The 25,869-nt window shown below is 51.9% G+C and overlaps 1 protein-coding gene across 1 annotated transcript; it reads left to right on the top strand.

Moving 5' to 3' along the window:
• The first annotated feature begins 16,912 nt into the window (after nucleotides 1-16,912).
• On the top strand, nucleotides 16,913-25,413 carry STC1 (stanniocalcin 1). Its single transcript, XM_030290070.4, has 4 exons — nucleotides 16,913-17,119; nucleotides 20,446-20,588; nucleotides 21,544-21,755; nucleotides 25,003-25,413. Exons 1-4 carry the CDS (start codon nucleotides 17,002-17,004, stop codon nucleotides 25,271-25,273), a joined length of 744 nt encoding a protein of 247 aa, XP_030145930.1. The 5' UTR covers nucleotides 16,913-17,001; the 3' UTR covers nucleotides 25,274-25,413.
• The last annotated feature ends 456 nt before the right edge of the window (nucleotides 25,414-25,869 follow it).

Here is a 25,869-nt window from a genome sequence, read left to right as displayed (position 1 = left end):
GAAAGTACAGAAAGAACTCTTGGGTCACTCTGCCCTGTCTGTTTCAAGGTCCAAGGAGTCTTTCTTATCTTTTAGTGTGGAAATTTGTCTTTTCTTTAGCTGGGGTCGTTTTGCCAGGGCTAGACTAAACCGCATCTTTAGCGAGCTTAAAGTGGCACATTTCACCAAAATCTAAATGGATTTCTACCCTGTTAAATTTTCACTGTCTCAGAGCAGCCTCTGGGGTGAGAAGTGACGGGGATGGGACAGGGCTGAAGTGATTCCCCAGCTGGGGAGCGGCCGAGGCCGCAGCCCTGGAGCTGTTCCATGATCTGGGAGCTGGAGCAGCTTCCAAGGGTTATGTGCAGTAGGAATAATTCACACCATTTCTAGTGTGATAGATGTGATGTTGAATATTTGTTGGAATATACACGTTTTAGGAGTCCCCCCACCCTCGCAGGAGAACCTGGTGTGTGTTGAAATCTGATTTACAGGTAAAAGGATGTGGCTGGGCAGGAGATGGGAGATGGGCCATGGCTGGAGAGATACGGGGACACCCATGAATGACCCGAGATGGATCTCATGGAAATCCTCAGGCAGATCCATGTGAATGCAGCGTTCCCATAAATTTCATCAAGGGATTCACCAGCTCTGGACCCTGAATTGTTCTTCCTCATGTTACACATAGTAGATATAATTCACACAATTTCTAGTATGATAGATGTGATATTGAATATTTGTTGGAGTACACACGTTTGTATCAGGAGTCCCTGTCGCTGTTGAGGCAGGACAGGAATCAGAAGATTCTGATTAGAAGGCTGCTGATTGTAAAACTCTGGTTTATTTAAAATATATTCCTCTTTATATAGAGCTTTGTGAGGACTAACCCTATTAGTCTTGAAGTGAAAATAACTCACACCATTGGTGTACAGTGCTTGATGCACAGTGCTAGAACCTAACTATAAACAATGTGAATAACAAGAGAGAAAAAGAATTATTTATATTCTTCTCCAGCTCTTTCTCAGGCTTCTCCCTGGCTAGAAACTCTCCGTTTATCTCTTTGACTGAGTCTGAGACCCACAAGCCCCCCAACCCTCGCAGGAGAACCTGGTGTGTGTTGGAACCTGATTTACAAATAAAAGGATGTGGCCATTGGAAATGTTCCGATTTTTCTCCTCCTTGTGCAAAATCCAAAGGGAATTTGCTGCTCCATCATCCCTGGGTTTCCTTCTGGTTGCTGACACTGGGTTCCGTCATCCCTGAAAACACCAGGATCAAACCAGGGTCACACAGGAGGAAAAAAAATTAATTTTTTCTTAATTTTAAATTAATTTCCTAAATTTGAATTTAATGTTTAAGGAAAAATTCCCTGAGATTGTTCAAAAACGAGGAGTTACGGCACTGTGGGACACGGCTGAATGGGCAGGGTGGGATTTGGCCAAAAAGATCTCAGAGATCTCTTCCAGCCTCAAGGATTTTGTGATTCTCCAAAGGGAATTAAACCTCAGATCTTCCCAAAATCCTCTTCCTGAGCAGCATAACTGGGGATAAACCCACTGGCTCTTGTCATTCCAGGAAATTCATGTTTTTTAATGAAATAATTTACTTTTTGATTCAAAGTCCAAATGTTCAGCCTTTTCCCTGGGGTTTTTTTGGTTTTTCCACACATCCCTGGGCGAGGCCCCCCACTGCCCATCCCCATCAGCTTCAGCCTCCTCATTAATTCATGGTTTTAATTAGATTTAATGGGAAAAGGCTCTAAGAAAACACGGGATCACCTCTTGGAATGGGAGATAAACGACATTAGGGATGAAATCATCCATAAATAATCCTTATCTGCACGGCTGGGTGGGGTTGCAGGAGCCAGGTCACAAAGAAAAGGACAAATCTCCACCTTGGCAATGGTCAAACCCTCAGGAAGAGCAGCTGAGCCACCCCAAACCCACCTCAGGGTGGACAGCAGGTGAGAAATGTGGCCAGGGGGCAAATTTGGCTGGACTGGATAAAATTCCAGCAGTTTTCACAACCCCAGGAGGATGGATATGGCTAAAACCTGGAATATCTGTAAATCCTGACAGAAATCCCAGCTGGAGTTTGGGATTTTCATTACAGAAACCTCCTTCAAGGCTGTGTGGGATTGAGATTGAAGTGGGAGACGGAATGGAATATCTGGTTTAAAAAAACAGTTAAAAATGGGATGTTCGGGGGTTAAATCCACATTTCCAGTGTTGGTTGGATGGTTCTCACAGGACTGGGAATTTATGGCAGGTTTTAGTTGGGAAACTCCAGCCAAGGCTGGAAGTATCTGTTGTTTTTTCCCCATCTCCCCCTAAACCAGCTGGGATCTCAACCCCTGTGCTCTGGAGCATCCCAGCTCCCCAGAATATCTCTGCATCCGTGAAGGGCAAGCAGGAAAATGCTTTCACAAGCATTTTTTGCACACCCCTGCCATGGGCAGGGACACATCCCACTATCCCAGGTTCCTCCAAGCTGGCCTTGGACACTATTGCAGCTCCCCAGAACCCAAATCATTCCCCCATCAGAGGAGAAAATGCTGCTTCAGAGCATTTCCATGCTGCTCCCTCTCCTCCAGACTGTTTAATTGATCCATCTTCATTTAATTGAATTGATTAAATTGAATTTTTTAAATTAATTGATTTAATCGATCCACCTTTGTTAAGATTGTGAGATCCTCAGGGTCGCTGAGCCTCCTCCTTTCTCCCCGAGGAAAGGGATGGAGGGAAGGAAGGGAAGAGGGCAGGGAGGTCTGCTGGATGTTTGCTCAGGTGCAGGGGGGTGACGCCAAGGACAAGGACATCAAAGCCGGGAGACCCTCCCCGGGCTGCGGGGCTGGGTGGGACCGGGGCTGACTCACGGCGACGGGAGCGATGTTTGTGTCAGCCCAGCCTTTGTTTGGGAACCGAGCATCTCCCCGCTGACTTCATCATCCCGGTGAGCTCAGCGGGCACAGCGGAACAGGTGAAGAAAATGGGAAAAAAATCTCTAGGTGAAGAAAATGGAAAAAAAACCCTCTAGGTGAAGAAAATGGAAAAAAAAAAATACACCTCTAGGTGAAGAAAATGGAAAAAAAAAACACCTCTAGGTGAAGAAAATGGGAAAAAATAAAACCAAAAAAACCCTCTAGGTGAAGAAAATGGAAAAAAAATAAAATAAAAAACCCTCTAGGTGAAGAAAATGGGGAAAAAAAAAACCCTCTAGGTGAAGAAAATGAAAAAAAAAAAAACACCTCTAGGTGAAGAAAATGGAAAAAAAACCACCTCTAGGTGAAGATAATGGAAAAAAAAAAAAACCCTCTATTTGAAGAAAATGGAAAAAAAACCCTCTAGGTGAAGAAAATGGAAAAGAACCCCTCCTAAACTCCGAGTTTGGGGTCAGCTGGGTGGGATTGGTGGGTGTGGGTGAGGGGAGCGGGTCTCTCCCAGCAAGGGGATGCTGAGGGCAACCAAATCCTGATCCAGGAGCTTTCCTTTATGGACTCGAGTCCTTCCGTCCCAAACCTTCCTTCACACAAGGGCAGCACCTCCAGGAGTGACTTTTTGGGATGTCTAGAGTTCCTTCAGAGGTGCCTTTTTAGGGTTCCTTTAGTCCTTCCAGGGGTGCCTTTTTGGGGTGCCTGCAGTCCCTCCAGGGGTGCATTTTTAGGGTGCCTTTAGTCCCTCCAGGAGTGTATTTTTAGGGTGCCTGCAGTCCCTCCAGGAGTGTATTTTTAGGGTGCCTGCAGTCCCTCCAGGAGTGCCTTTATAGGGTGTCTGCAGTCCCTCCAGGAGTGTATTTTTAGGGTGCCTGCAGTCCCTCCAGGAGTGCATTTTTGGGGTGTCTGCAGTCCCTCCTGCAGTCCCTCCTGCTTTTTTGGCAGGGCACAGAAAACCGGGCAGGGAGGAGGGAAAGATCCAGGAGAGGCTGCTCCAATCCCAGGGATGTTCCAAAGGCCATGGACAGCACATCCTGATCCTCACTGAATCCCAGGGATGTTCCAAAGGCGGGCAGTGCATCCCAGGGATGTTCCAAAGGCCATGGACAGCACATCCTGATCCTTGCTGAATCCCAGGGATGTTCCAGGGTCGGGCAGCGCATCCCAGGGATGTTCCCGGGTTGGGCAGTGCATCCCAGGGATGTTCCAAAGGTGGGCACTGCATCCCAGGGATGTTCCCAGGACAGGCAGGGGATCCCAAGGATGTTCCAAAGGCCATGGACAGCACATCCTGATCCTCACTGAATCCCAGGGATGTTCCAAGGACAGGCAGAGGATCTCAGAGATGTTCCAAAGGCCATGGACAGCACATCCTGATCCTCACTGAATCCCAGGGATGTTCCAAGGACAGGCAGGGCATCCCAGGGTTGTTCCAAAGGTGGGCAGGGGATCCCAGGGATGTTCCAAAGGTGGGCAGGGGATCTCAGGGATGTTCCCAAGGCCCTGGGCAGCACATCCCAGGGATGTTCTGAAGTCGGGCAGTGCATCCCAGGGATGTTCCAAAGGCCCGGGCAGCGCATCCCGGCCCTCGCTGCATCCCAGGGATGCTCCAGGGGCCGGGGCTCACCGGTGGGAGCGGGAGCGGGGCTGGAGCCGTGCCGGTCTCCTCCAGGCATTGCTGCCATCTATTGGGAGGAACGGGCTCGCTCCCGTCCCGATCCCTGCCCGGAGCTGGGGAAGGGAAGGAGCTGCCAGCCCCGCTGCAGGTGCTGCTGAGCCCCGCCGAGTGAGCGGCCTGGGGGCATCTCCAACCAGAGACTCCTGGGATGGTTTTGGGTCCGGAGGGACCTTAAACCCCCTCCCATCCCAGCCCTGCCACGGCAGGAACACCTCCCACCATCCCAGGTGCCCCAAACCCCATCCAGCCTGGCCTTGGGCACTGCCAGGGATGGGACAGCCACAGCTTCTTGTGTCTTTCTTGTATTTTTAGGAATTCTGTGGTGGCCCCAAGTGCTGGTGGCACAGTCGGGACTGAGGCACCGCTTGATAATCTCAGTTTGTGGTGGAAGAGGTCAGGGTTAGGTGGAATATTGGGAAGGAATTCCGCCCTAAAGGGTGGGGAGGGGCTGGGCTGGAATTCCCAGAGGAGCTGGGGCTGCTCCATCCCTGGAAGTGTCCAAGACCAGCTTGGAGCACCCTGGGACAGGGGGAGGCGTCCCTGCCCTGGCAGGGGTGGGACTGGCTGAGTTTTAAAGTCCCTTCCAAGACAAACCATTCCAGGGTTCTGTTATTCCAATGACAGCGGAGCTGAGCACCCCCGGGGCGAGTGACCTGCTGAACTGGGCCCTCAGGAAGGAGCCCCACGGATTCTCTGGACAGATTTTATTTTTTTAACCAGCCAAGATGTGCAGAGTTGGAGCTGGAGCCGATCAGGGTGCTCGTATCAAGTGTGTGCTTTCAATTTGGGATGTTCCTGGCCCTGCTCCCGGGAAAGGCTTTGAACTGGAGCAGTGGCCTGTGGCTCCCCACGGCTCTGCTGACACAGGACAGGATTTTGGCTGCTTTGGGACAAAATTGCTGCTGGGAGGGGTTGGTCCTACCACAGGATCCTGGAATGGGTTGGGTTGGAAAGGATTTTAAACCCCATCCAGTGCCACCCATGCCATGGGCAGGGATGATCCCCTCTATCCCAGGGTGCTCCAAGCTCTTCCAGGGATCCAGGTGATGCCTCAGGTTTGAGCTTTTCTATTTTTCACATTCTGAGCAATTTTAGTCTGTGGGTCTGGGCTTCACCCTGGGGATTGGTGAGCACAGAGCAGGGAGACAAAACAATTCCTGCTCCAGCTGGGCACCAAGGACAATCAGGGCAAGTTTAAACAAGGTGGGCTGAAGGCACAAAACAAGGAGGACGGGACTTCATCAGCTAAAGCTGGAATTGGACAATGAACTCCAACCTGCTGATGGAGCAAAACTTCATAAAAGTGACAGACCCCATAACCTGTCTTCCATTTTGGGACCATTTGGACCAAAACTTAATAAAAGTGACAGACCCCATGACCTGTTGTGCATTTTGGGACCATTTGGACCAAAACTTAATAAAAGTGACAGACCCCGTGACCGGTTGTGCATTTTGGGACCGTTTTGGTTCATTTTGGGTGCAGCCCTGGCCGGGCTCTTGCGCTGCCCAAGGTGGATGCATTGAGGAGATAATTTTAATAAATCCCTGCTTTATTATTTTTTATTCTTTAGCTCTGTCCAGCTCTGCTCCAGCTCAGCCTTCCCAATTATCCGACCCCAGCCAGAGGTAAATTCCACTGAAAATGCATTTTCAGGTTAAATTATGAGAAGGGCTGGATTTATCCAGCAGAACCTGGGATCTGAGGGGTTTTTGGGGAGTTGGGAATTTTCTTGCAGGCACCTAAAAATCAGAGTTTCTTAAAGAGGAAACTTCACCTGAAAGAAACAACTTGCAAAGGGACAAACATAAACAGCTTTGCACCTAGCTGGAGCTCCAGCTCTGTGTGCTTTGTCCACCAGGAGTTTGTCAGAAAAATGTCTGGGCTCTAACACATCCCAAAGAGGCTTCGAGGCAGCTCCATTAGAAAGCGCAGGAAAAATTGGATTTGGGGCTTTTCTCACCCAGAAATTCCCAGCCTGGTCCAGAACTTCTTGTTTCCCACCATAACCATGCTGGGGAAACTCTTGTTTGATTTATTTTATTAAAAATTTATGTTTAATGACATGGGAGAGGGAGGCTGTGAGGTGTTTTCTGAGGACAGAGGGGAAACCAAGGGAATTCCTGGCGATCCCATAAAAAAAAAAAAACATGGAGTGGGCAGCCCCGGGATGTAATTCCAGAGATTTTGCAGCATTCCGTGGTGCTGGGCATGCCCCTGCTGTGGTTTCAGGTGTTTGAGGTGTGAGCTGCCCCAGGATATTCCCGGGAGTTTGGAGCTGCCCCAGGATGTTCCCAGGGGATCAGAGCTGCCCCAGGATATTCCCAGGGATCAGAACTGCCCCAGGATATTCCTGAGGGGAGTTTGGAACTGCCCCAGGATTTTCCTGGGAGTTTGGAACTGCCCCGGGATATTTCTGGGAGTTTGGAACTGCCCCAGGATATTCCTGAGGGGAGTTTGGAACTGCCCAGGATATTCCTGAGGGGAGTTTGGAACTGCCCAGGATATTCCTGAGGGGATCAGAGCTGCCCCAGGATTTTCCAGGGAGTTTGGAACTGCCCCAGGATATTCCCAGGAGTTTGGAATTGCTCCAGGATTTTCCTGAGGGGAGTTTGGAACTGCCCCAGGATTTTCCTGAGGCGAGTTTGGAATTGCCCCAGGATTTTCCTGAGGGGAGTTTGGAACTGCCCAGGATTTTCCTGAGGGGAGTTTGGAACTGCCCCAGGATTTTCCTGAGGGGAGTTTGGAATTGCCCTAGGATTTTCCTGGGAGTTTGGAACTGCCCCAGGATATTTCTGGGAGTTTGGAACTGCCCCAGGATATTCCTGGGGGGAATCAGAACTGCCCCAGGATATTCCCTGGGGAATTCCTAGGGAGATCAGAGCTGCCCCAGGCTGTTCCCAGGGGATCAGAACTGCCCCAGGATATTCCCAGGAGTTTGGAACTGCCCCAGGATTTTCCTGAGGGGAGTTTGGAGCTGCCCCAGGATATTCCCGGGAGTTTGGAACTGCCCCAGGGTTTTCCTGAGGGGAGTTTGGAATTGCCCCAGGATTTTCCTGGGAGTTTGGAGCTGCCCCAGGATATTCCTGAGGGGAGTTTGGAATTGCCCCAGGATATTCCTGAGGGGAGTTTGGAACTGCCCCAGGATTTTCCTGAGGGGAGTTTGGAACTGCCCCAGGATTTTCCTGGGAGTTTGGAACTGCCCCAGGATTTTCCTGAGGGGAGTTTGGAGCTGCCCCAGGATATTCCTGGGAGTTTGGAATTGCTCCAGGATTTTCCTGAGGCGAGTTGGAAACTGCCGCCGGCTGTTCCCGCTGTCCCTCGGGCTGTTCCGATGGATTCTGGGCCTGGATCGGGACCTTTCCCTGCTCCCCAGCTCAGCATTCCTCGCATCCTTGCCCAAATTCCCGCTTTAATTCCCGGGAAGCCGCTGGCCCCGGCGCTGGAGGGAGGGGATGATGGTGCAGATTTCGCTGCCTGGTGGCTCTGGGCCCTAAAATAACCAAAATTTGGGGCTATTTTTGGAAGCAGAGCATTCTCCAAAGCTTCCTGCCTTGATTTCCCTCCCCCCACTTTCTGTTCCCTGCTCGCTGCTATTCCAGGAGCGATCCCGAAATCCTACCTGCCCCAGAGGGAAAAACCCACCATTTCTACGAATCGGACCCTTTAATTACATTTTTGTACCCACAATTCTCCCAGCCAGCAATTAAGCCCCGTTAATTAGCCAGCCTTCATCCTGCAGCCCCGGGAGATATTTGCTACCCCCAATCCAGACCTTGGCAAGCGTTTCCGAGTGGAAATTTTTCTTTGGAAAAGATTGGAGCAATTTTCAGTCGTTATCCCTTTTCTCTCTCTGGTGAGCAGGAGGCTCCCAGCTCTGAAATCCCTGGAAATAACACCTGGAAATACCCATCCATGAGGAGTTCTGCATAGGAAGAGCTGGGAAATCAGGAATTTCCTGGTGTGGGATTATCAGAAGCATTCCAGAGTCAATTCTTGGGGTCAGGAGCTGCTCCAGTGGCCACTGGGGAGAAACTCCCTGGATTTGGGGTGGATTTGGAGGTTGGGATTCGACAGCCGAGTTGTCCTGGAGCGCCTTGGATCATTCCCTGCTGATTAAATAAAATAAAATTAAAAAAAAAAACCAACCCTAATTACTATTCATCATAATACCAAAAAAATAACCAAAATTCTACAAAAGACAAAACAATATACAAATCATCACTAATAAAATATAATCTTTAAATAGTCCCCAACTACAAATAAAATTTTTAATAAGTTATGTCACCCCATTATAATTTTGTCAATATTAATTAAAATAAGTTTAAGATTATCCTTTATATTATTATTTTAAAATTAAAGAATACTACAGCAAATAGCTATATTAACCTCCTTATCAAATATACATAATAAAACATTTAAAAACACTTATTATTATAATAATTTACATTAAATTAGAAAATTTACTTATATATAAAAAAAGAAAGGATGAAACAAAGTAAAATTTAACAGAGTAGAAAATCCATCGAGATTTAAGGAAAATATACTGCATAGTAGCTTGCTAACATAAAATCTGCTATTTAGTCTATTAACTCCGCTGTGTTTATAAAACTGTCTCAGCCAAAAACAAAAAAAATACAGTTTCCAAAGTAAAAAAATAAAACGGGCCCCTTAAACCCTAAAATTAAAAAAAAAAAAAGTCTACAAAAATAAACAAAAAAAATTAAAGGGTTCTCTATACAAAGAGCCAACTGCAAATTAAAACTCAAAATCAACAAAATATATGTGCATAAACCTATTATAAAATTATATATATATATGAATTAGTGCAAAATAATAAAAAAAATTTAAAATCCAAAAAAAAACCACAATTACCCTTTAAAAGAAATCCCTGCAACAAAGAAATCCCAGTGTACGCCCAGCGCTAAAAAAATAAAATTAAAATTTACCATTCCCTATAAATCTTGATTTAAATTATAAAGTTTTAATTTTTCATCCACATTTTTTCCTGGGGCTGGAATGGGAATTTCCTGGGACTGGAATGGGAATTTCCTGGGACTGGAATGGGAATTTCCCAGGGCAGGGAATGGGAATGGGAATGGGAATGGGAATGGGAATGGGAATGGGCTGGGAATGGGGAGGGAATGGGAATGGGAATGGGGAGGGAATGGGAATGGGAATGGGGATGGGGATGGGAATGGGAATGGGAATGGGGAATGGGAATGAGCAGGGAATGGGAATGGGAATGGGGATGGGGATGGGAATGGGAATGGACAGGGAATGGGAATGAGCAGGGAATGGGAAGGGGCTGGGAATGGGCAGGGAATGGGAATGGGAATGGGAATGGGAATGGGAATGGGAATGGGAATGGGAATGGGAATGGGAATGGGGATGGGAATGGGAATGGGAATGGGCAGGGAATGGGAATGGGAATGGGAATGGGAATGGGCAGGGAATGGGAATGGGGCTGGGAATGGGAATGGGAATGGGCAGGGAATGGGAATGGCCCCTCCACCTGCTGCAGGGAAGGATTCCAACCCCCCACTCCGTTTTTCAGGACAAAGCCAGTCCGAGGCAGCGATGCCGACGTTGGCTCGGTGGGGAGCAAAGCTCCCAGCAGGGCCTTTGGAGACTTTTCCCCTTTTCCGAGCATTCCCAGTGCCTGATGAGCAGGAGCTGAGGGCTGGACGTTCTCGACGTGTCTCATCCATGAGGAACATTTGGTTTGGATCAAAACCCCATCGCACCAGCAGCGGGATCTCCAGCCCGGGATTACGAGTAATTCCAGGTTATTATTAGCAATCACTTTTCATCAACACTGCAGCCACAAGATGCAGAACAAGCCCAGCAGAAAGAGACTGAAATATGGGATTCCTATTCCTTAAAAAAAATCAAATTGTGCAATGCAAACCAATCCCGGGAATACAAGGAATCCTTTACTTTGCCTTCATTTGTGTCGCCAATTCAAGCTCAGTGGGAGACAAAAGTTCACAGGACCATCAAAGTTGGAAAAGCCCCCCAGGATCATCGAGTCCAAGCTGTGACTGACCCAGCCCAAGGTGCTGAGTGCCACGTCCAGTTTGGGGACTCCAAACCTCCCTGGGCACCTCTTTCCTAAGTTTAACAACCTTTTCCAGGGGGAAATTCCTGCTGATTCCAGCCTGACACTCCCCTGGCAGAGCCTGAGGCCATTTCTCCTCGTCCTGTCGATAATTGCCACCTGATATCGGGCATTAAACCATCGTAGCTTCTCTGTGACACAGCCAAACCCACCCTGACTTCCTGCACGCAGAGCCAAGCTGTTAAATCCCTGGAATAATCAGATTTGCAGCAGGTTTTGGCCAGGTTTTGGGAGCCTGTAGCCAGATCCAAGCGGCTCTGTCGGGGCAGACTCCCGGGTAACTCCAAAATTGCCTTTTGGAACAAGTTCTGACACCCCTGCCCCGCTGCAGCCGGGGTTCTTCACCTGGGCTAAGCAAATTAAAGGTTCTGCTCAGCCTCTCCCTGGCTTTGCTTCTCTCCTGCCGGAGCCACGGCGGGGAGGGAGGGATGGAGGAGGGGATGGAATTCTGCGGTCGGGTTTAATGTGCACCTGCCGGGGAGCTGCTCCGGAGGGCTGCGAGGGCGGCTGGCCGGGGGCCAAGGCCTCCCCACAGCCGGGTTTGAATCCTGAAAATCCTGGAGCGCTTCCCGTGGGCTTGGGAGCAGCCGAAAATCACACCGAGCAGGAATCGCCGCGCCCGGCTGGGCACCGGTCCTGCCTGGCACCGGCCTGGAGGAATTGTGGATTCCCATCCCTTGGGAGCCTGGAGGGGACTTGGAACAGCCCGGGGTGGGATGGGATGGGATGGGATGGGATCCATGGGATGGGATGGGATGGGATCCATGGGATGGGATGGGGTGGAAAGGGGTGGAACGGGATAGAACTGGGGGGAAAGGGGTGGAATGGGATGGAATGGGGTGGAATGGGATGGAATGGGATGGGATGGGATGGAATGGAATGGAATGGAATGGAATGGAATGGAATGGAATGGAATGGAATGGAATGGAATGGAATGGAATGGAATGGAATGGAATGGGGTGGAATGGGGTGGAATGGAATGGAATGGGATGGAAAGGGGTGGAATGGGATGGAATGGGGTGGAAGGGGGTGGAATGGGATGATCTTCCCAGGCGAAGCACCCCCTGACAGCCTGGACCTTCACGGTGTCCCCAGTGTCCTTTTGGGACCGGGAGCGCTGGGGAAGGGTGGGGGGACCCCAGGGAAGGGAAGGGAAGGGAAGGGAAGGGAAGGGAAGGGAAGGGAAGGGAAGGGAAGGGAAGGGAAGGGAAGGGAAGGGAAGGGAAGGGAAGGGAAGGGAAGGGAAGGGAAGGGAAGGGAAGGGAAGGGAAGGGAAGGGAAGGGAAGGGAAGGGAAGGGAAGGGAAGGGAAGGGAAGGGAAGGGAAGGGAAGGGAAGGGAAGGGAAGGGAAGGGAAGGGAAGGGAAGGGAAGGGAAGGGAAGGGAAGGGAAGGGAAGGGAAGGGAAGGGAAGGGAAGGGAAGGGAAGGGAAGGGAAGGGAAGGGAAGGGAAGGGAAGGGAAGGGAAGGGAAGGGAAGGGAAGGGAAGGGAAGGGAAGGGAAGGGAAGGGAAGGGAAGGGAAGGGAAGGGAAGGGAAGGGAAGGGAAGGGAAGGGAAGGGAAGGGAAGGGAAGGGAAGGGGTTACGCCGCCCGCTCCCGGCGCGGTGCAGTTGCTCACGTCGCTCCGCAGCGCGGGGAGCGGAGCGGTCCCGCCTGGGAAAAGCGGGATAAAGGTGGGAAAGGATCCAGTTACACAATGGGAGGGATTGGGGCCGCCCTCGCAGCCGTTCCCAGCCGGGAGCAGCTGAGCAGAAAGCGGGAGGAGCGGGGGGGGGTCACTGACTTTAGGTCCCCCTTTCTCTTTTTCATCGTTTATTTTCTCATCCCCCTCGATTTTCTTTTTCTTTTTTTTTTTTTTTTTTTTGAGGGAGGTTGGATAAAAACCTTAACACCTTGGGAATAGAGGAACAGCGGCACAAAAGGCCGGGCTGTGCAATTTAATAGCGGCTGCTGAATGGGAATGGAAAGAAGGGGGTGATTCTCCCAGGGCTAACAGTGCCTTTCTTTTTTCTCTTTCCACGCATCAGGCAGGAAAAGAAACCCGCCAGCGTTTCACCTCTAAGGGAAGCCACGGGGAAAATCTTCCAGCAGGTTGTGCCAAGCTCTTAGGAACAAATAGGGAAACTTTTTATTTTGGTTTTTGGGCTTTTTTGCATGGCAGCTGTCACATGAGATAGAGAGGAAGGAAGGTTTTAGGGAAAACCTTATCCCATAATGGGTGTTCTTGTATCCCTAAACCTTCTAACAACAGTTTTGAAGGGCATGGCACTGATTTTGGGGCAGTGGTTCCATCGCTGGCTGTTCCTTTTTTTCTTTAAAACCTGATCCAGGATTGAAGCCAAGCTCCTCTGCCACCAAACTGCTCGGAAATCCCACAGCGAGGGCAGAATGGAAGTTTCCAGGGAATTTTGAGCCCTTGTTACCTTCAACATGCAAAAGAAAAAAGGCAAACGTGCACTGGTAGCACGGGACTCCGAGGTTTTGGGCAGAAATTTGCTTGTATGTGTTCCCTGACAAATTTGACAGCAGCTCAGTGCATGTCCCTCACTCCTGAAATCATCCCCCTACTCTTTTAAAGCAAAATAATCAAAGTTCTGCCTCCATGGGGTCTCTTTGGAACTCCTTAGAGTTCAACTGGTGTTTTAATAATTTAATATTTAATATTAAAATGTTAATATTTGAATATGAAACCCAACACCACTGACGGGGTCCCCATGCCCATGACACCAAACTGAGCCTCGCTCACCTCCTGCTGCTGGAAATTAAAACACGCAGCAGGTACGAATATCAAACGTGGCCCTAAAGGGGAAAATCCCTGGGAAAACAGGAGAAAGGACAGAAAATGTGCTGGAAGAACCTCAGTGTCCCCTTGGCTTAACTCCTGCCCGCACTCAGGCTCCCCTGGATGCTGAGGGGCTCCTGGGGAGGGCCAGGCCAACCTGCCCCGGTCTGCAGCATGAAAAATGCCCAAAAATCCAAGTGGGAATGTTTATCTTGGGGTAAAGGGGAGCAGGGATTGCACCGGGAGTTTGTGATCCAATGGTGTGGAAATGGAGAGGAGAGGAGAGGAGAGGAGAGGAGAGGAGAGGAGAGGAGAGGAGAGGAGAGGAGAGGAGAGGAGAGGAGAGGAGAGGAGAGGAGAGGAGAGGAGAGGAGAGGAGAGGAGAGGAGAGGAGAGGAGAGGAGAGGAGAGGAGAGGAGAGGAGAGGAGAGGAGAGGAGAGGAGAGGAGAGGAGAGGAGAGGAGAGGAGAGGAGAGGAGAGGAGAGGAGAGGAGAGGAGAGGAGAGGAGAGGAGAGGAGAGGAGAGGAGAGGAGAGGAGAGGAGAGGAGAGGAGAGGAGAGGAGAGGAGAGGAGAGGAGAGGAGAGGAGAGGAGAGGAGAGGAGAGGAGAGGAGAGGAGAGGAGAGGAGAGGAGAGGAGAGGAGAGGAGAGGAGAGGAGAGGAGAGGAGAGGAGAGGAGAGGAGAGGAGAGGAGAGGAGAGGAGAGGAGAGGAGAGGAGAGGAGAGGAGAGGAGAGGAGAGGAGAGGAGAGGAGAGGAGAGGAGAGGAGAGGAGAGGAGAGGAGAGGAGGGCACTGGAGCCGTGACTCAGCCCCCATTGAAGTGGCTGCCAGAGTTACTTTTGATTTAATCAGGATCAAACCCTCTGGGATTATTCCTGCTTCCAAACTGGACCGGGGCTCTGAAGTGGAGAAACCACAACGCTTTGCGGGGCTGCTGCTCCTTTTTCTTGATTTTCTATTTTCTTTATTTAATGAATTTGGCTCGCTGTCCCAACCCGGAGCCGAAACCCGAAACCCGCCTGTTTCAGGGCTTTTGGCGCACGCCCGGAACATCTGGCACAGCTGTTCCTGTGACCCCCGGGCAGCAGCACAGCCCCGCTCCTGTTCCCGTTCCAAAGGGAGCCAAAAGACAGCACCGGCAATGAGGCAGCGCTGCCCCAGCCTGGAGAGATCGGAGCAGGGATGGGCAGGATCCAGAGTGAACCCATTTTCCCAGGGGAAAAAAACCCAAAAAAGCAGGAATGAGGCAAAGCAGCGGGTGCAGCTTCTGGAGATCCATGGAAAGAGCCTCCTCCTGCTTCTCTTTAAATTCTTCCTTATTTTAAATTCAGCTGCCACAAACCCGAATAAATGCCCCGAAATGGGGATTTTTGCACCTCCACTTGAATGGGATTTGTGGAACTGGTTCAACCATGGGAATTCTGTGCCTGGATGGATCCATGGATCTGTGCAAGCTGGATTTCCTTGCCTGGAAAAACCACAGAGCTGAGACCCCCTCCCTTCCCAGAAAAGATCTTGGGGGTGGCAGAGTGAGCCCCAAATGTGCTCATGATCCAAAAATCCCAGCTCGGATCAGCCAGAGCTGATCTCTGAATCCTTGGGTTTATTCTAAGCTGCAGGAACTTGTCGCTTTTTATCTGGAAATCTTTCAGCACTCACCTTTCCCGATTTCCTTTCAGCTCTAAGGTTTAAGAGCCCTGCTGCACTTTCATCCCCGAAACACGCAGAGCTTTAATTGTCTCTGGGATGGGGGATAATCAATCCTGCAGCGTGTTAATCCTCCTTCCGTGCCCATCAGAACCGAGATGGAATCAGGCATTAGGGTGCCTCCTCCCGTTATGAAATCTGAAAAACAGGATTGAGTTTGGAGCAGGGAGGAGTGGGGTGAGGAAAACCGCGAAACACTTAAAAATTGGGGTTTGGGGCGCAGCAGAAGGTTCGACTGGGCGATTTTCCAGGGGGAATGGCGCAGGTGAGGGGAGCTGAGGAGGCGGCAGGCGAGGTTTGGGGCAGGGAGGGATTTGGGATTTGCATGTGCCTACGTGAGCGCAGGGATGAGTCCTGGGGCAGGAGGGAGGCACCGGCAGTGCAGGGAGTTGTGAGAGCTGGGGCAGGAGTGAGGGATCCCTGCCAGCCCCATCCCCATCCCATCCCATCCCCATCCCATCCCCATCCCCATCCCCATCCCATCCTCATCCCATCTCCACCCCCATCCCCATTCCCACCCCATACCCATCCCAATCCCCATTTCCTGCCCCATCCCCATCCCCATCCCATCCCCATCCCATCCCATCCCATCCCATCCCATCCCATCCCATCCCATCCCATCCCATCCCATCCCATCCCATCCCATCCCATCCCATCCCATCCCATCCCATCCCCATCCCCATCCCCATCCCATCCCCATCCCCATCCCCATCCCATCCCATCCCATCCCATCCCATCCCATCCCATCCCATCCCCATCCCCATTTCCTGCTCCATCCCATCCCATCCCATCCCATCCCATCCCATCCCATCCCATCCCATCTCCATCCCCATCCCCATCCCATCCCATCCCCATTTCCTGCCCCATCCCCATCCCCATCCCCATCCCATCCCATCCCCATCCCCATCCCCATTCCCATCCCATCCCATCCCATCCCATCCCATCCCATCCCATCCCATCCCATCCCATCGCCATTCCCCATCCCATCCCCATCCCATCCCCATTTCCTTCCGCATCCCATCCCATCCCATCCCCATCCCCATCCCATCCCCACCCCCATCCCATCCCATCCCATCCCCATCCCCATCCCATCCCATCCCATCCCATCCCATCCCCATCCCCATCCCATCCCATCCCATCCCATCCCATCCCACCCCCAGCCCCCCAAATCCGCCTCTTCCCCCCTCCCGAGCCGCCCCACGCCCGGGGGTCGCTCTGGCACGGGTGGGAGCAGCTTTCCCTACAGGCCCGGTGATTTTCTTTTGGGGTGGGGGCGCTTTAGGACGGCGCTGTCATTTCCTCTCGCTCCGTGACCCTCCCACCTCCATCCCCTCCCTTTCCCACCGCTCCTCCGAGGATGAACTTTTCGCTCATTGTTCTTTGGCAGGTACTGGAAAATATTCTTCCTGTGAAGTTGCAGTTTTGTGGGGCTTGAATGAGTCCAGTCCTCCCCTGGCTCTGCCCAGCGCCACCGATTGGCTCGGCAGCCCGGGGGGGACCGATAAGGGCGGCTATAAAACCCCGGCAGCTCCCGGTCCCCCAGCGAGCAGCAGCCGGAGGGGCCGCCGGGATCCTCCGCACATCCCCGAGCTCGCCAGGATCCTCCCTCCTGCCTTCCCTCCCTCCTGCGAGCGCGTATCCAGCTCCACATCTTTGCTCAAGCCCGAGTGGAAGAGGAGAGGCGCACACATCCAAAAAAAAAAAAAAAAAATTGACCACCTAAAAAAAAAAAAAAGGAAAAAAAAAAAGGAAAGAAAAAAAAAAAACCAACCCAACCCCACACTTAGCGGAAACTTGTCAAAGAATGCTCCTCCAGTCTGGTTTGCTGCTGCTGCTGCTGCTCAGTGCATCCGCATCCCACGAAGCTGAGCAGAATGACTCTGTGAGCCCCAGGAAAGCGCGGGCGGCAGCGCAGAACTCAGGTAACGCCGGCGAGCAGGCTCAAACTGTCTCAGATTCCTCTGCTGATGATTTTTCTTCTTCTTTTTCATATTTCCCCCTTTTTTTCCCCCCCTTATCCACTGGCCGGCGGGAGGGCTGTTCCTTTCGGGGCTGGCGCAGGGCTGGAGCCGGAATCTGCCGGGGGAACCGGGGCAGGGCAGCGCCCCGAGGATGCGATCGGGGCTCTCCCTCCTCCCGCAGCTCCCCAGCGACTTCCGAGCACTTTGGGGCATTTTTATTTCCCTTCTTGCATGCGTCCCTCTCCCTTCCCCGCTGCACGCCGCTCCGCTGTTCCAGCTTTGCTTTTTGGGAAGTTGGTCAAACCCGCGGCGCTGGGATTTGGGGCGATCCCCATTGCTCTGTGAACATCTGTCTGTTCAAAGAGGGGGAGCAGCACCCCAAAAGTGTCCCCAGCTCGCTGCCATTGTCACAAACCGATCGCATCGGGGACATTTTCCCAGCTTGCTTCCACAATGGAGCAAAAAAAAACCAAAATTGCTTTGGCCAGCCAGCCCTGGATGTCTGAACTTCGCTGCTTTAGATAACTCGGAGACATTGTCTGGAACAAAGGGAATTAAAAATCTGCTTTCTGCTGCGCCGGGAAGATATTAACGTTTTAATTCGGAGCTCATTAACAGCTGCCCGAATTGAGATCCGCACGGCTCTGCGGCGTTGGAGGGGGGTTTGCTCCATTTGCTTTTGTATTTTGTTGCTATAGGAACGTGGGGTCTCCCTCTCGCCCCGAGCCCGGAACAATCCGAGCCGGAGCCCGCTGAGAGAGAACTTCTAATTAGAACCTGTGCAAAGCTAATTACGGGGCTGGCTCGTGCTGCGGGAGGTTATGAACCGGGGAGGGGATGAATTACCAAATATTCCTCCCTTCAGGCACGTCAGCAAGAGCACGGAACATCCAGGGGTTAATTGGGGGATTTTTTAAAATATTATTTCTCTTTTTTTCCTTTTTTTTTCTTTTTTGAGGGAAAAAAGCCGCTTGTAAAGAATCCTCTTTAGGACACAATCAGATTTAAGGAGGTGTGTTCTCTCCCAGTAAAGCCCCGCGTTCCCCACACCTCAGGGCTGGTTTGGGAGCCTGGGCTCGCATTTCTTCCCCAAGAATCTGGTAACATGAGCCGCAAAAGCGCTGAACGTGCCTTGCCCAGGCGGGAGGGGACAGATGTTCGGCTCGCCCAGAAAGGTTAATCCCGGCTAATTTCAGGCCAATCATGCGGCAATTCTGCTGATTCACTGCTAAAATCCACTGGATCTGCCCTGAGACAGCCGGGATGACACGGATCCCCTCCGCTCTCCGGGCTTGAATTATCCCCGGAGCTGCATTACCTGAACTTTCTCTGCCCAAATTTCCCTTCTCCTCTTGAATCTTCAGCAAAAATGACCTTTTTGGCTGTGCCTGAGAACTCCCAGGGCAGTTTTAGCACCAAGCTGCTGGATCGAGTCCTTTAGGGTGCTGAGAAATCTTCTTTCCAGGTGATCCGGGCATTTTAAAAAAGCACAAGTGCCTCCCAGTAATTGGGATTTGCTGCCAACTTGTTGGCATTTGGCAACACTTGCATCTCATTTTCCAGTGGTTTTGTGGCCCAGGTGCTGCCAGGCTGCTCCCCAAGGGAGAGATCTCAGTGCTCAGAGCTTTCCATGGGCCCATCCTCATCCCTGCTCCTTCTTCAGAGGCAGTTGGGATAAAATGTAAATGCCTGAAGAGAGAATTAGGTTGGGATGGACATTTGGGTCCCCATCTAAGCAAGGGCTGTGAGGTGCTGCCTCTTTTAATCTGTTTTTTTTTAAATCCTCGAGGGTTTGATAGCTGGAATTTCTGTTCCTTGGGGTGCTGGTCACGTCTTAGAGAATTCTGGAATTGTAGAATTGTGGAATTGTAGAGTCATGGAATTATAGAATCATGAAATTATAGAATTACGGAATCCTGGAATGGTTTGTGTTGGAAGGGACCTTAAAGCTCATCCCATCCCCTGCCATGGGCAAAGACACCTTTCATTGTCCCAAGGTGCTCCAACCTGGCTTTGGGCACTTCTGGGGATGAGAAATCCAAACTTCTCTGGGCACCCTGTACCAGGGCCTCAGCACCCTCCAAGAAAGGATTTTCTCCCTAATATCTGACCTAAATCTCTCCTCTTTTAGCTTAAAACCAATCCCAGCTGTTCTAGCACTGTGCATGTGAAAAGTCACTCTCCCACTTTTTTCTAATCGGCTTTTCCGTACCAGAAGGGGCTCTGAGGTCTCCACGGAGCCTTCTCTTCTCCATGGCAGAGAAATCTGGTTCTGTGGCAGAGAAATCTGCCCCCATGGCAGAGAAATCTGAGCCCATGGCAGAGAAATCTGAGTCCATGGCAGAGAAATCTGGTTCTGTGGCAGAGAAATCTGAGTCCATGGCAGAGAAATCTGAGCCCATGGCAGAGAAATTTGAGTTGATGGCAGAGAAATCTGAGTCCATGGCAGAGAAATCTGCCCCCATAGCAGAGAAATCTGATCCCATGGCAGAGAAATTTGGCTCTGTGGCAGATTTTGGAGCATTGGAGAGGGTCTGAGCCGCGTCCCTCACCACGGTGCCGGAGCAGGGTTTAGCCACGGGCTGGGCTCACTTTAGGTTTAGGGTTAGGTTTAGGGTCAGGGTTAGGGCTAGGTTTAGGGTTAGGTTTAGGGTTAGGTTTAGGGTCAGGGTTAGGGCTAGGTTTAGGGTTAGGTTTAGGGTTAGGGTTAGTGTTAGGGTCAGGGTTAGGGTTAGGGTTAGGGTTAGGATTCGAGTTAGGGTTAAGTTCGTGGTTTAATGTTTGGGTTATTGTTTAAGATCAGCGTTAGTTGTTATTGTTAGAGTTAGGATTAGGGTTAGGGTCAGTGTTAAGATCAGCTTTTGTTTTAGGATTGGTGTGTGGGTTTGGTTTAAGTTTAGGTCTCCATGTGCTGGGCTTGCTCTCCATGTGCTGGGCTGGTTCTCCATGTGATGGGCTCATTCTCCATGTGCTGGGCTCTCTCTGGGCTCTCTTCCCGTGTGCTGGGCTCATTCCCCATGTGCTGGGCTCGCCCTCCGTGGGCTGGGCTCGCTCTGGGCTCTCTCCCCGTGCTCTGGGCTCTCTCCCCATGTGCTGGGCTCTCTCTCAGTGTGCTGGGCTCTCTCTGGGCTCTCTCCCCATGTGCTGGGCTCTCTCTGGGCTCTCTCCCCATTCTCTGGGCTCTCTCTGGGCTCTCTCTGGGCTCTCTCTGGGCTCTCTCTGGGCTCTCTCCCCATGCTCTGGGCTCTCTCCCTGTGTGCTGACGCTGCCCTGCTCTCTGTCCCCAGCCGAGGTGGTCCGCTGCCTGAACAGCGCTCTCCAGGTGGGCTGCGGAGCCTTCGCCTGCCTGGAGAACTCCACGTGCGACACGGACGGGATGTTCGACATCTGCAAATCCTTCCTCTACAGCGCTGCTAAATTCGACACTCAGGTACCGGGCACAAAGGGCGCGGGAATAAAACCCGACCTGCAATCAAACGTGGCCAAAAATGAATCAAACCCGGCCGAAAATAAAACCCAGCCGAGAATAAACGGGAGCCGCCTTTTCATGCCCCTGACAAGTCCCGCGGGTTCTAAAGCACCTCCGCTCAATGCCTGCCTTAATTTAAGCTGTGCTTTGGGCAGGATTAACCCTCCCCTCCCTGCAGCCCTTCCTGCTGCTCGGCTGCTCCTCTCAGCCCCCAGTTTTGGCTCCAAGCGCGTTCTCCAGAGCTCTTTTTCCACCCGCTCCCTGCTCCCTGTGAGGACTTGGCACGGAGGGTTCCGTGGGGTGGAGAGCGAGGTTTCCTCTCCAGGAGGAAATAGAAATGTTCTTCTAACAAAATAAATCTCCTGCCTGTGTGAGCTGGCACAGGGCTGGGCTTTGGCTTGGAAGTGTTTGGGTCTGGGAATGCGCAGCCAGGTTGGGGCTGCAGGGAGAATAAACGGGGGAGCATTGGAGGGTTGAGCTCTGCCAAAATCCCTTTCCCTCCGTGCTTTCCTCCCCAAATTCACACAGCCCCTTGCTCCCCGTGCTCCTGCTCCCAAGGACAGGTTTAAAAGCTGGTGAAGGCTCCTGGGGTCTGAACCAGAAGCGTTAAACTGCTGGCATTGAATTGCTGTTGAATGGATCTGTGGGGCAGAGCTGCTCCACCTCTGGTCCTGGCACTTCCAGACTGAAGATTCCCACTGCCTAAATCCTTTGGGAATGGGAGTTCAGAGCATCCCAGCTGCTGAGAGCGACAACTCTGCAATAACTGGGAGCATTCAAGTGCCATTCCCTGCCGTGTCTGTAATTGCAGGAGGGTAATTAGTACAGCCAGGCCTGGTGGAGTATCCACAACACTTCCCCTTCCTTCGGATTCCCTGGGATTCTGCTGCAGTTGAAATTTTCCTTCCATTTGCAGGGAAAAGCTTTCGTGAAGGAGAGCCTGAAGTGCATCGCCAACGGGGTGACGTCCAAGGTGTTCCTGGCCATCCGCAGGTGCTCCACGTTCCAGAGGATGATCTCCGAGGTGCAGGAGGAGTGCTACAGCAAGCTGGACATGTGCGGCATCGCCCGGCGCAACCCCGAGGCCATCACCGAGGTGGTGCAGCTCCCAAACCACTTCTCCAACCGGTACGGGGGGTCCCCCGGGCATCCGGGAGTGGGAATTGCAGGGGAAGGAATGAGAGGGATCTGGGAGTGGGAATTGGGCAGGAATGAGAGGGATCCCGGAGTGGGAACTGGGCAGGAGTGGGAATTGCAGGGGAAGGAATGAGAGGGATCCGGGACTGAAATCTGATTTCCATGGCAGAGAAATCTGCCTCCATGGCAGAGAAATGTGGCTTTGCAGGGGCAGGAACGAGAGGGATCCAGGAGTGGGAATTGCAGGAGAAGGAACATGAGGGAACTGGGAGTGGGAACTGGGCAGGAACGAGAGGGATCCGGGAGTGGGAATTGCAGGGGAAGGAATGAGAGGGATCCGGGAGTGAAATCTGACTTCCATGGCAGAGAAATGTGGCTTTGCAGGGGAAGGAATGAGAGGGATCCAGGAGTGGGAATCGCAGGGGAAGGAACATGAGGGAACCGGGAGTGGGAATTGGGCAGGAACGAGAGGGAACCGGGAGTGGGAACTGGGCAGGAGTGGGAATTGCAGGGGCAGGAACGAGAGGGATCCGGGAGTGGGAATTGCAGAGGAAGGAACATGAGGGAACTGGGAGTGAAATCTGATTTCCATGGTAGAGAGATGTGTCTTTGCAGGGGAAGGAACGAGAGGGAACCAGGAGAGGGAATTGCAGGGGAAGGAATGAGAGGGATCCGGGAGTGAAATCTGATTTCCCTGGCAGAGAAATGTGGCTTTGCAGGGGCAGGAACCAGATGGATCTGGGAGTGAAATCTGATTTCCATGGCAGAGAAATCTGCCTCCATGGCAGAGAAATGTGGCTTTGCAGGGGCAGGAACGAGAGGGATCCAGGAGTGGGAATTGGGCAGGAACGAGAGGGAACCGGGAGTGGGAATTGCAGGAGAGGGATCCAGCTGATAAAGGCCTGCAAGTCCTGAAACATCTGAGCCCAGTAAAGCTCTCTGCCTCTTCAGGCCCTGCTCAGCTTTAGATGAAGAGAATTTGAAGAGAATTTTGAGAAGTAAAGCATGCTCCCTTCTCTTTTTGGGAAATACATTTATTTCCCTTTTTGGGAAAACACACTTGTTTTTCATTTTAGGAAATACACATATTTCCCTTTTTGGGAAATACACATATCCATTTCCTATTACAGAAAACTCTCTTGTAGATGAAGGCATTTTTCTTGTCTATCCAGAAAATGGCAAAATTCAGAAGGCAAAATTATACTGGGGGGAGCAAAAATTAAACTTGTGTGCCTTTCTCCCAAGCAAATTTGGGGTGGAAATTGGAACTTTGGGTTTTATGGAGGACTGGGCGAGCAGCAGGCAGCTCTGTGCAGCCCCAGGTTAAAGTGATGGATTGTGGTGCTCAGCAGCCCTCGGAGGGGACACGGGGACATTCGGGCAGTGAGAGGACCAAGCCCTGGAGCCTGTCCCGAGGCACAGGCAGCTCCTCCCGGCCGAGGAGGCAGAGGATATTGTGGAGGAACAAAGGCAGCAGGATTTCCCAGCTCCGAGGTTACGCTGAGGGCTCCCGGAGCATCCTGCTTTCCCAGCCCCGGCCCCGCAGCAGCAGAATGTGCCACTTGGCCTGGCTGCCCAGGGGAAGTAGTTAAAGGTCATTGCATCTTCCTGCCATTTCATCTCAGGGCAGGAAAATCTCCATTTCGTCTCAGGGGAGGAAAATCCCGGCTCTGACGGGCTCTGGGAAGGTGTCTGAGCGTGGAAGCCCCGGGGCTGGACGGGCTCTGTGTCTGGCCCTGATTTAAGCCGAGTGTGTGGCTGGCTCAGCTTTGCTCATCTCCAGAGCCTGATCCTCTTGTGCAGCTCAGGCTTTGACCTCACCTCACCTCCCCTGGCTCTCCAAAGTTGGGAAAAGATTTTCAATGGGAACTCTCATTTCCCTCTTCCTTCCCCTCCTCCACCTGCAGGTTGTTCTCTTTTCTGCTCCTGTGGAAAAATGTCACCGTGACCTTAAAGTGCTTAAAATAAGTTCCTCGACGTCCTCTCAAGGCAGAAATCCCAGCAAATGTGGGACTGCTGCCCTTTTTCCCAAGCTTGTCTCCCTGGGAAGATGTTCCCTGGCACAGGGAGGTGCCAGGTGCTCTCCCAGCCCTGCTCCTGGGGCCGTGGAGGAACATTCCTTGGAGGAATTCTCAGCAGGGCTGGGAATACAGGGCAGCACCACATCCTGGCTAATAAGTGACAGACTCCCAAGGCATTCACAGATGGCTAATTCAATTTATTAATAAATCTGTTACTTTTTATACCCTTTTTATACCCTTTTTATACCCGTTTTATACCCTACAGGTAGACCAGATTGATCTCCTTTAATTAAAACACAATCACCATTAGCTAATTAACAAGACACCCATTTATTAAACAATCTTACGAGAATAACAAGAAAACAGATATTAGAAAAACAGCTCCTCCAGGTTGTTTTTAATAATTGGCTATCATTGTTTACCTCCAGCTCCCCAAAACTTCCCAGGCCAATTCTGGGGTAATTAATCTAGCTTCTCTCTCTCTGAGCAGGGGGTGCCAGCACACCTGGCTGCTCCTTGGGCAGGGAATTTGTGCCCAGGGCAGCTGGAGAGAGGCAGGGGAAGCCTCGCTCGGGGTTCTGTGCATGGTGGGTTGGAAGTGAGCACGGATTTCGTGTCCTGAGGGAACCCAGGGATCTGCCAGGCTTGCGCTGAGCTGCTTCTCCCCCTTCTGGTCCTTCTGTGCAGGGAAAGGGACAAGAGGGACAAGAGGGATTGGTGCCACAGGGATGGATCAGTCTTGGAGCAGAGGCCAAGCCAGGCTGGGATCCCGGCAGGATCTGTTCTTGCAAACATCAATTATTTTCCTTCCCAAAGCTCCAGGAACTCGGGTGTTTAGCAGAGAGTAAATCACATCCTTTAACCCATTCCTATTCTCTCAACTCCTCGTTTTTACCTTCCTGACCTGCCGGGATCACTCCAAACCCACTGTGCTCGCCCTCACCTCCCTGAGCTGGGGCAGCTCTTGGTTTAGGGCATTTAAATCCGAATTTTGGCGATGGGGTTCCTTCCCTGTGCACCCATGCCCAGGGCGTTTGGGTGCAGCCACAACAAAGCTGCACTTGGCCTTGGCAGGCCTTTCCCAACCTTAAAAATTCTGCCAAAACACCTTGAGAAATCAATTCCAAACGCGCTCGGGCTGAGTTAAAACCCCAGATTCTCACAGTTCTGCCCGTGGCTGGGGCACAGCGTGGGCTAACCGGGTGTCTGTGCCGCAGGTACTACAACAAGCTGGTGAGGAGCCTGCTGGAGTGCGACGAGGACACGGTGAGCACCATCAAGGACAGCCTGATGGAGAAGCTGGGCCCCAACATGGCCAGCCTGTTCCACCTGCTGCAGAGCGACCACTGCGCCCAGGGCCACCCCCGCGCCGACCTGCTGCGCAGGAGGCTCTCGGAGCCGCAGAAGCTGCAGCTGCTCCTCAGGAACCTCCGAGGTGAGGGCTCCACACCCGCCCGCGCCAAGCGCGGCTCCGCCGAGCGCGCCTGAGCGGGGCAGGGCGAGCCGAGCGCGACCAAAGGGCTCTGAGGGCTCTGCTCGAGGAGTGCTGCACCCAAAGCCACGGGACTGTTGGTGTTTTAACCCCCCAGGAGCTGGGTTTAGTTCCTTAGGGCTCGTTTAGTTAGTTCATCTTTTCTCTTCCACTTCTGCATGGGTCTGCGTTCGGTGTCGCGGCTTTCCCGCCGGCCTGACGGCTCTGTCTCTTCTCTTCCCCACAAAAAAAATCTGTTCTCCCAAAAAAAAATCTTACTCATAAGTAGATCCCTGCAGCGGTCAGGCCTTCAGGCACCAAAGCCAACGTTTGGAGGTTGAGTTTTGTCCCAAACCGTTGTGCTGACGCCACCCAGGCCTGGAGATTCGGCGCCGAGGGGAGGAGCCGCTCCTCTCCTGCAGGTGCCGGGAGATGCACTAAAAACTCTCGCACGTCCTAAAAAATATCAGTGGAATTCATGTCATGAATCTGTGCTGGCCATGGACGAACATGGATGTCACGTTCCTGGTCCTGTAGTGTCACCCTCAGTCCTAATCCTTCCAGCAGAGTGCTGTGAGCACGTTTAAGTCGGGATTTACCAAACTCCTGCACG

Source organism: Taeniopygia guttata, chromosome 22 (genome assembly GCF_048771995.1).
Source record: "Taeniopygia guttata chromosome 22, bTaeGut7.mat, whole genome shotgun sequence".
Classification (NCBI taxonomy): Eukaryota; Metazoa; Chordata; class Aves; order Passeriformes; family Estrildidae; genus Taeniopygia; species Taeniopygia guttata.
Note: the sequence above shows the minus strand (reverse complement) of the source record. Positions and strands in the feature narration are given on the sequence as shown.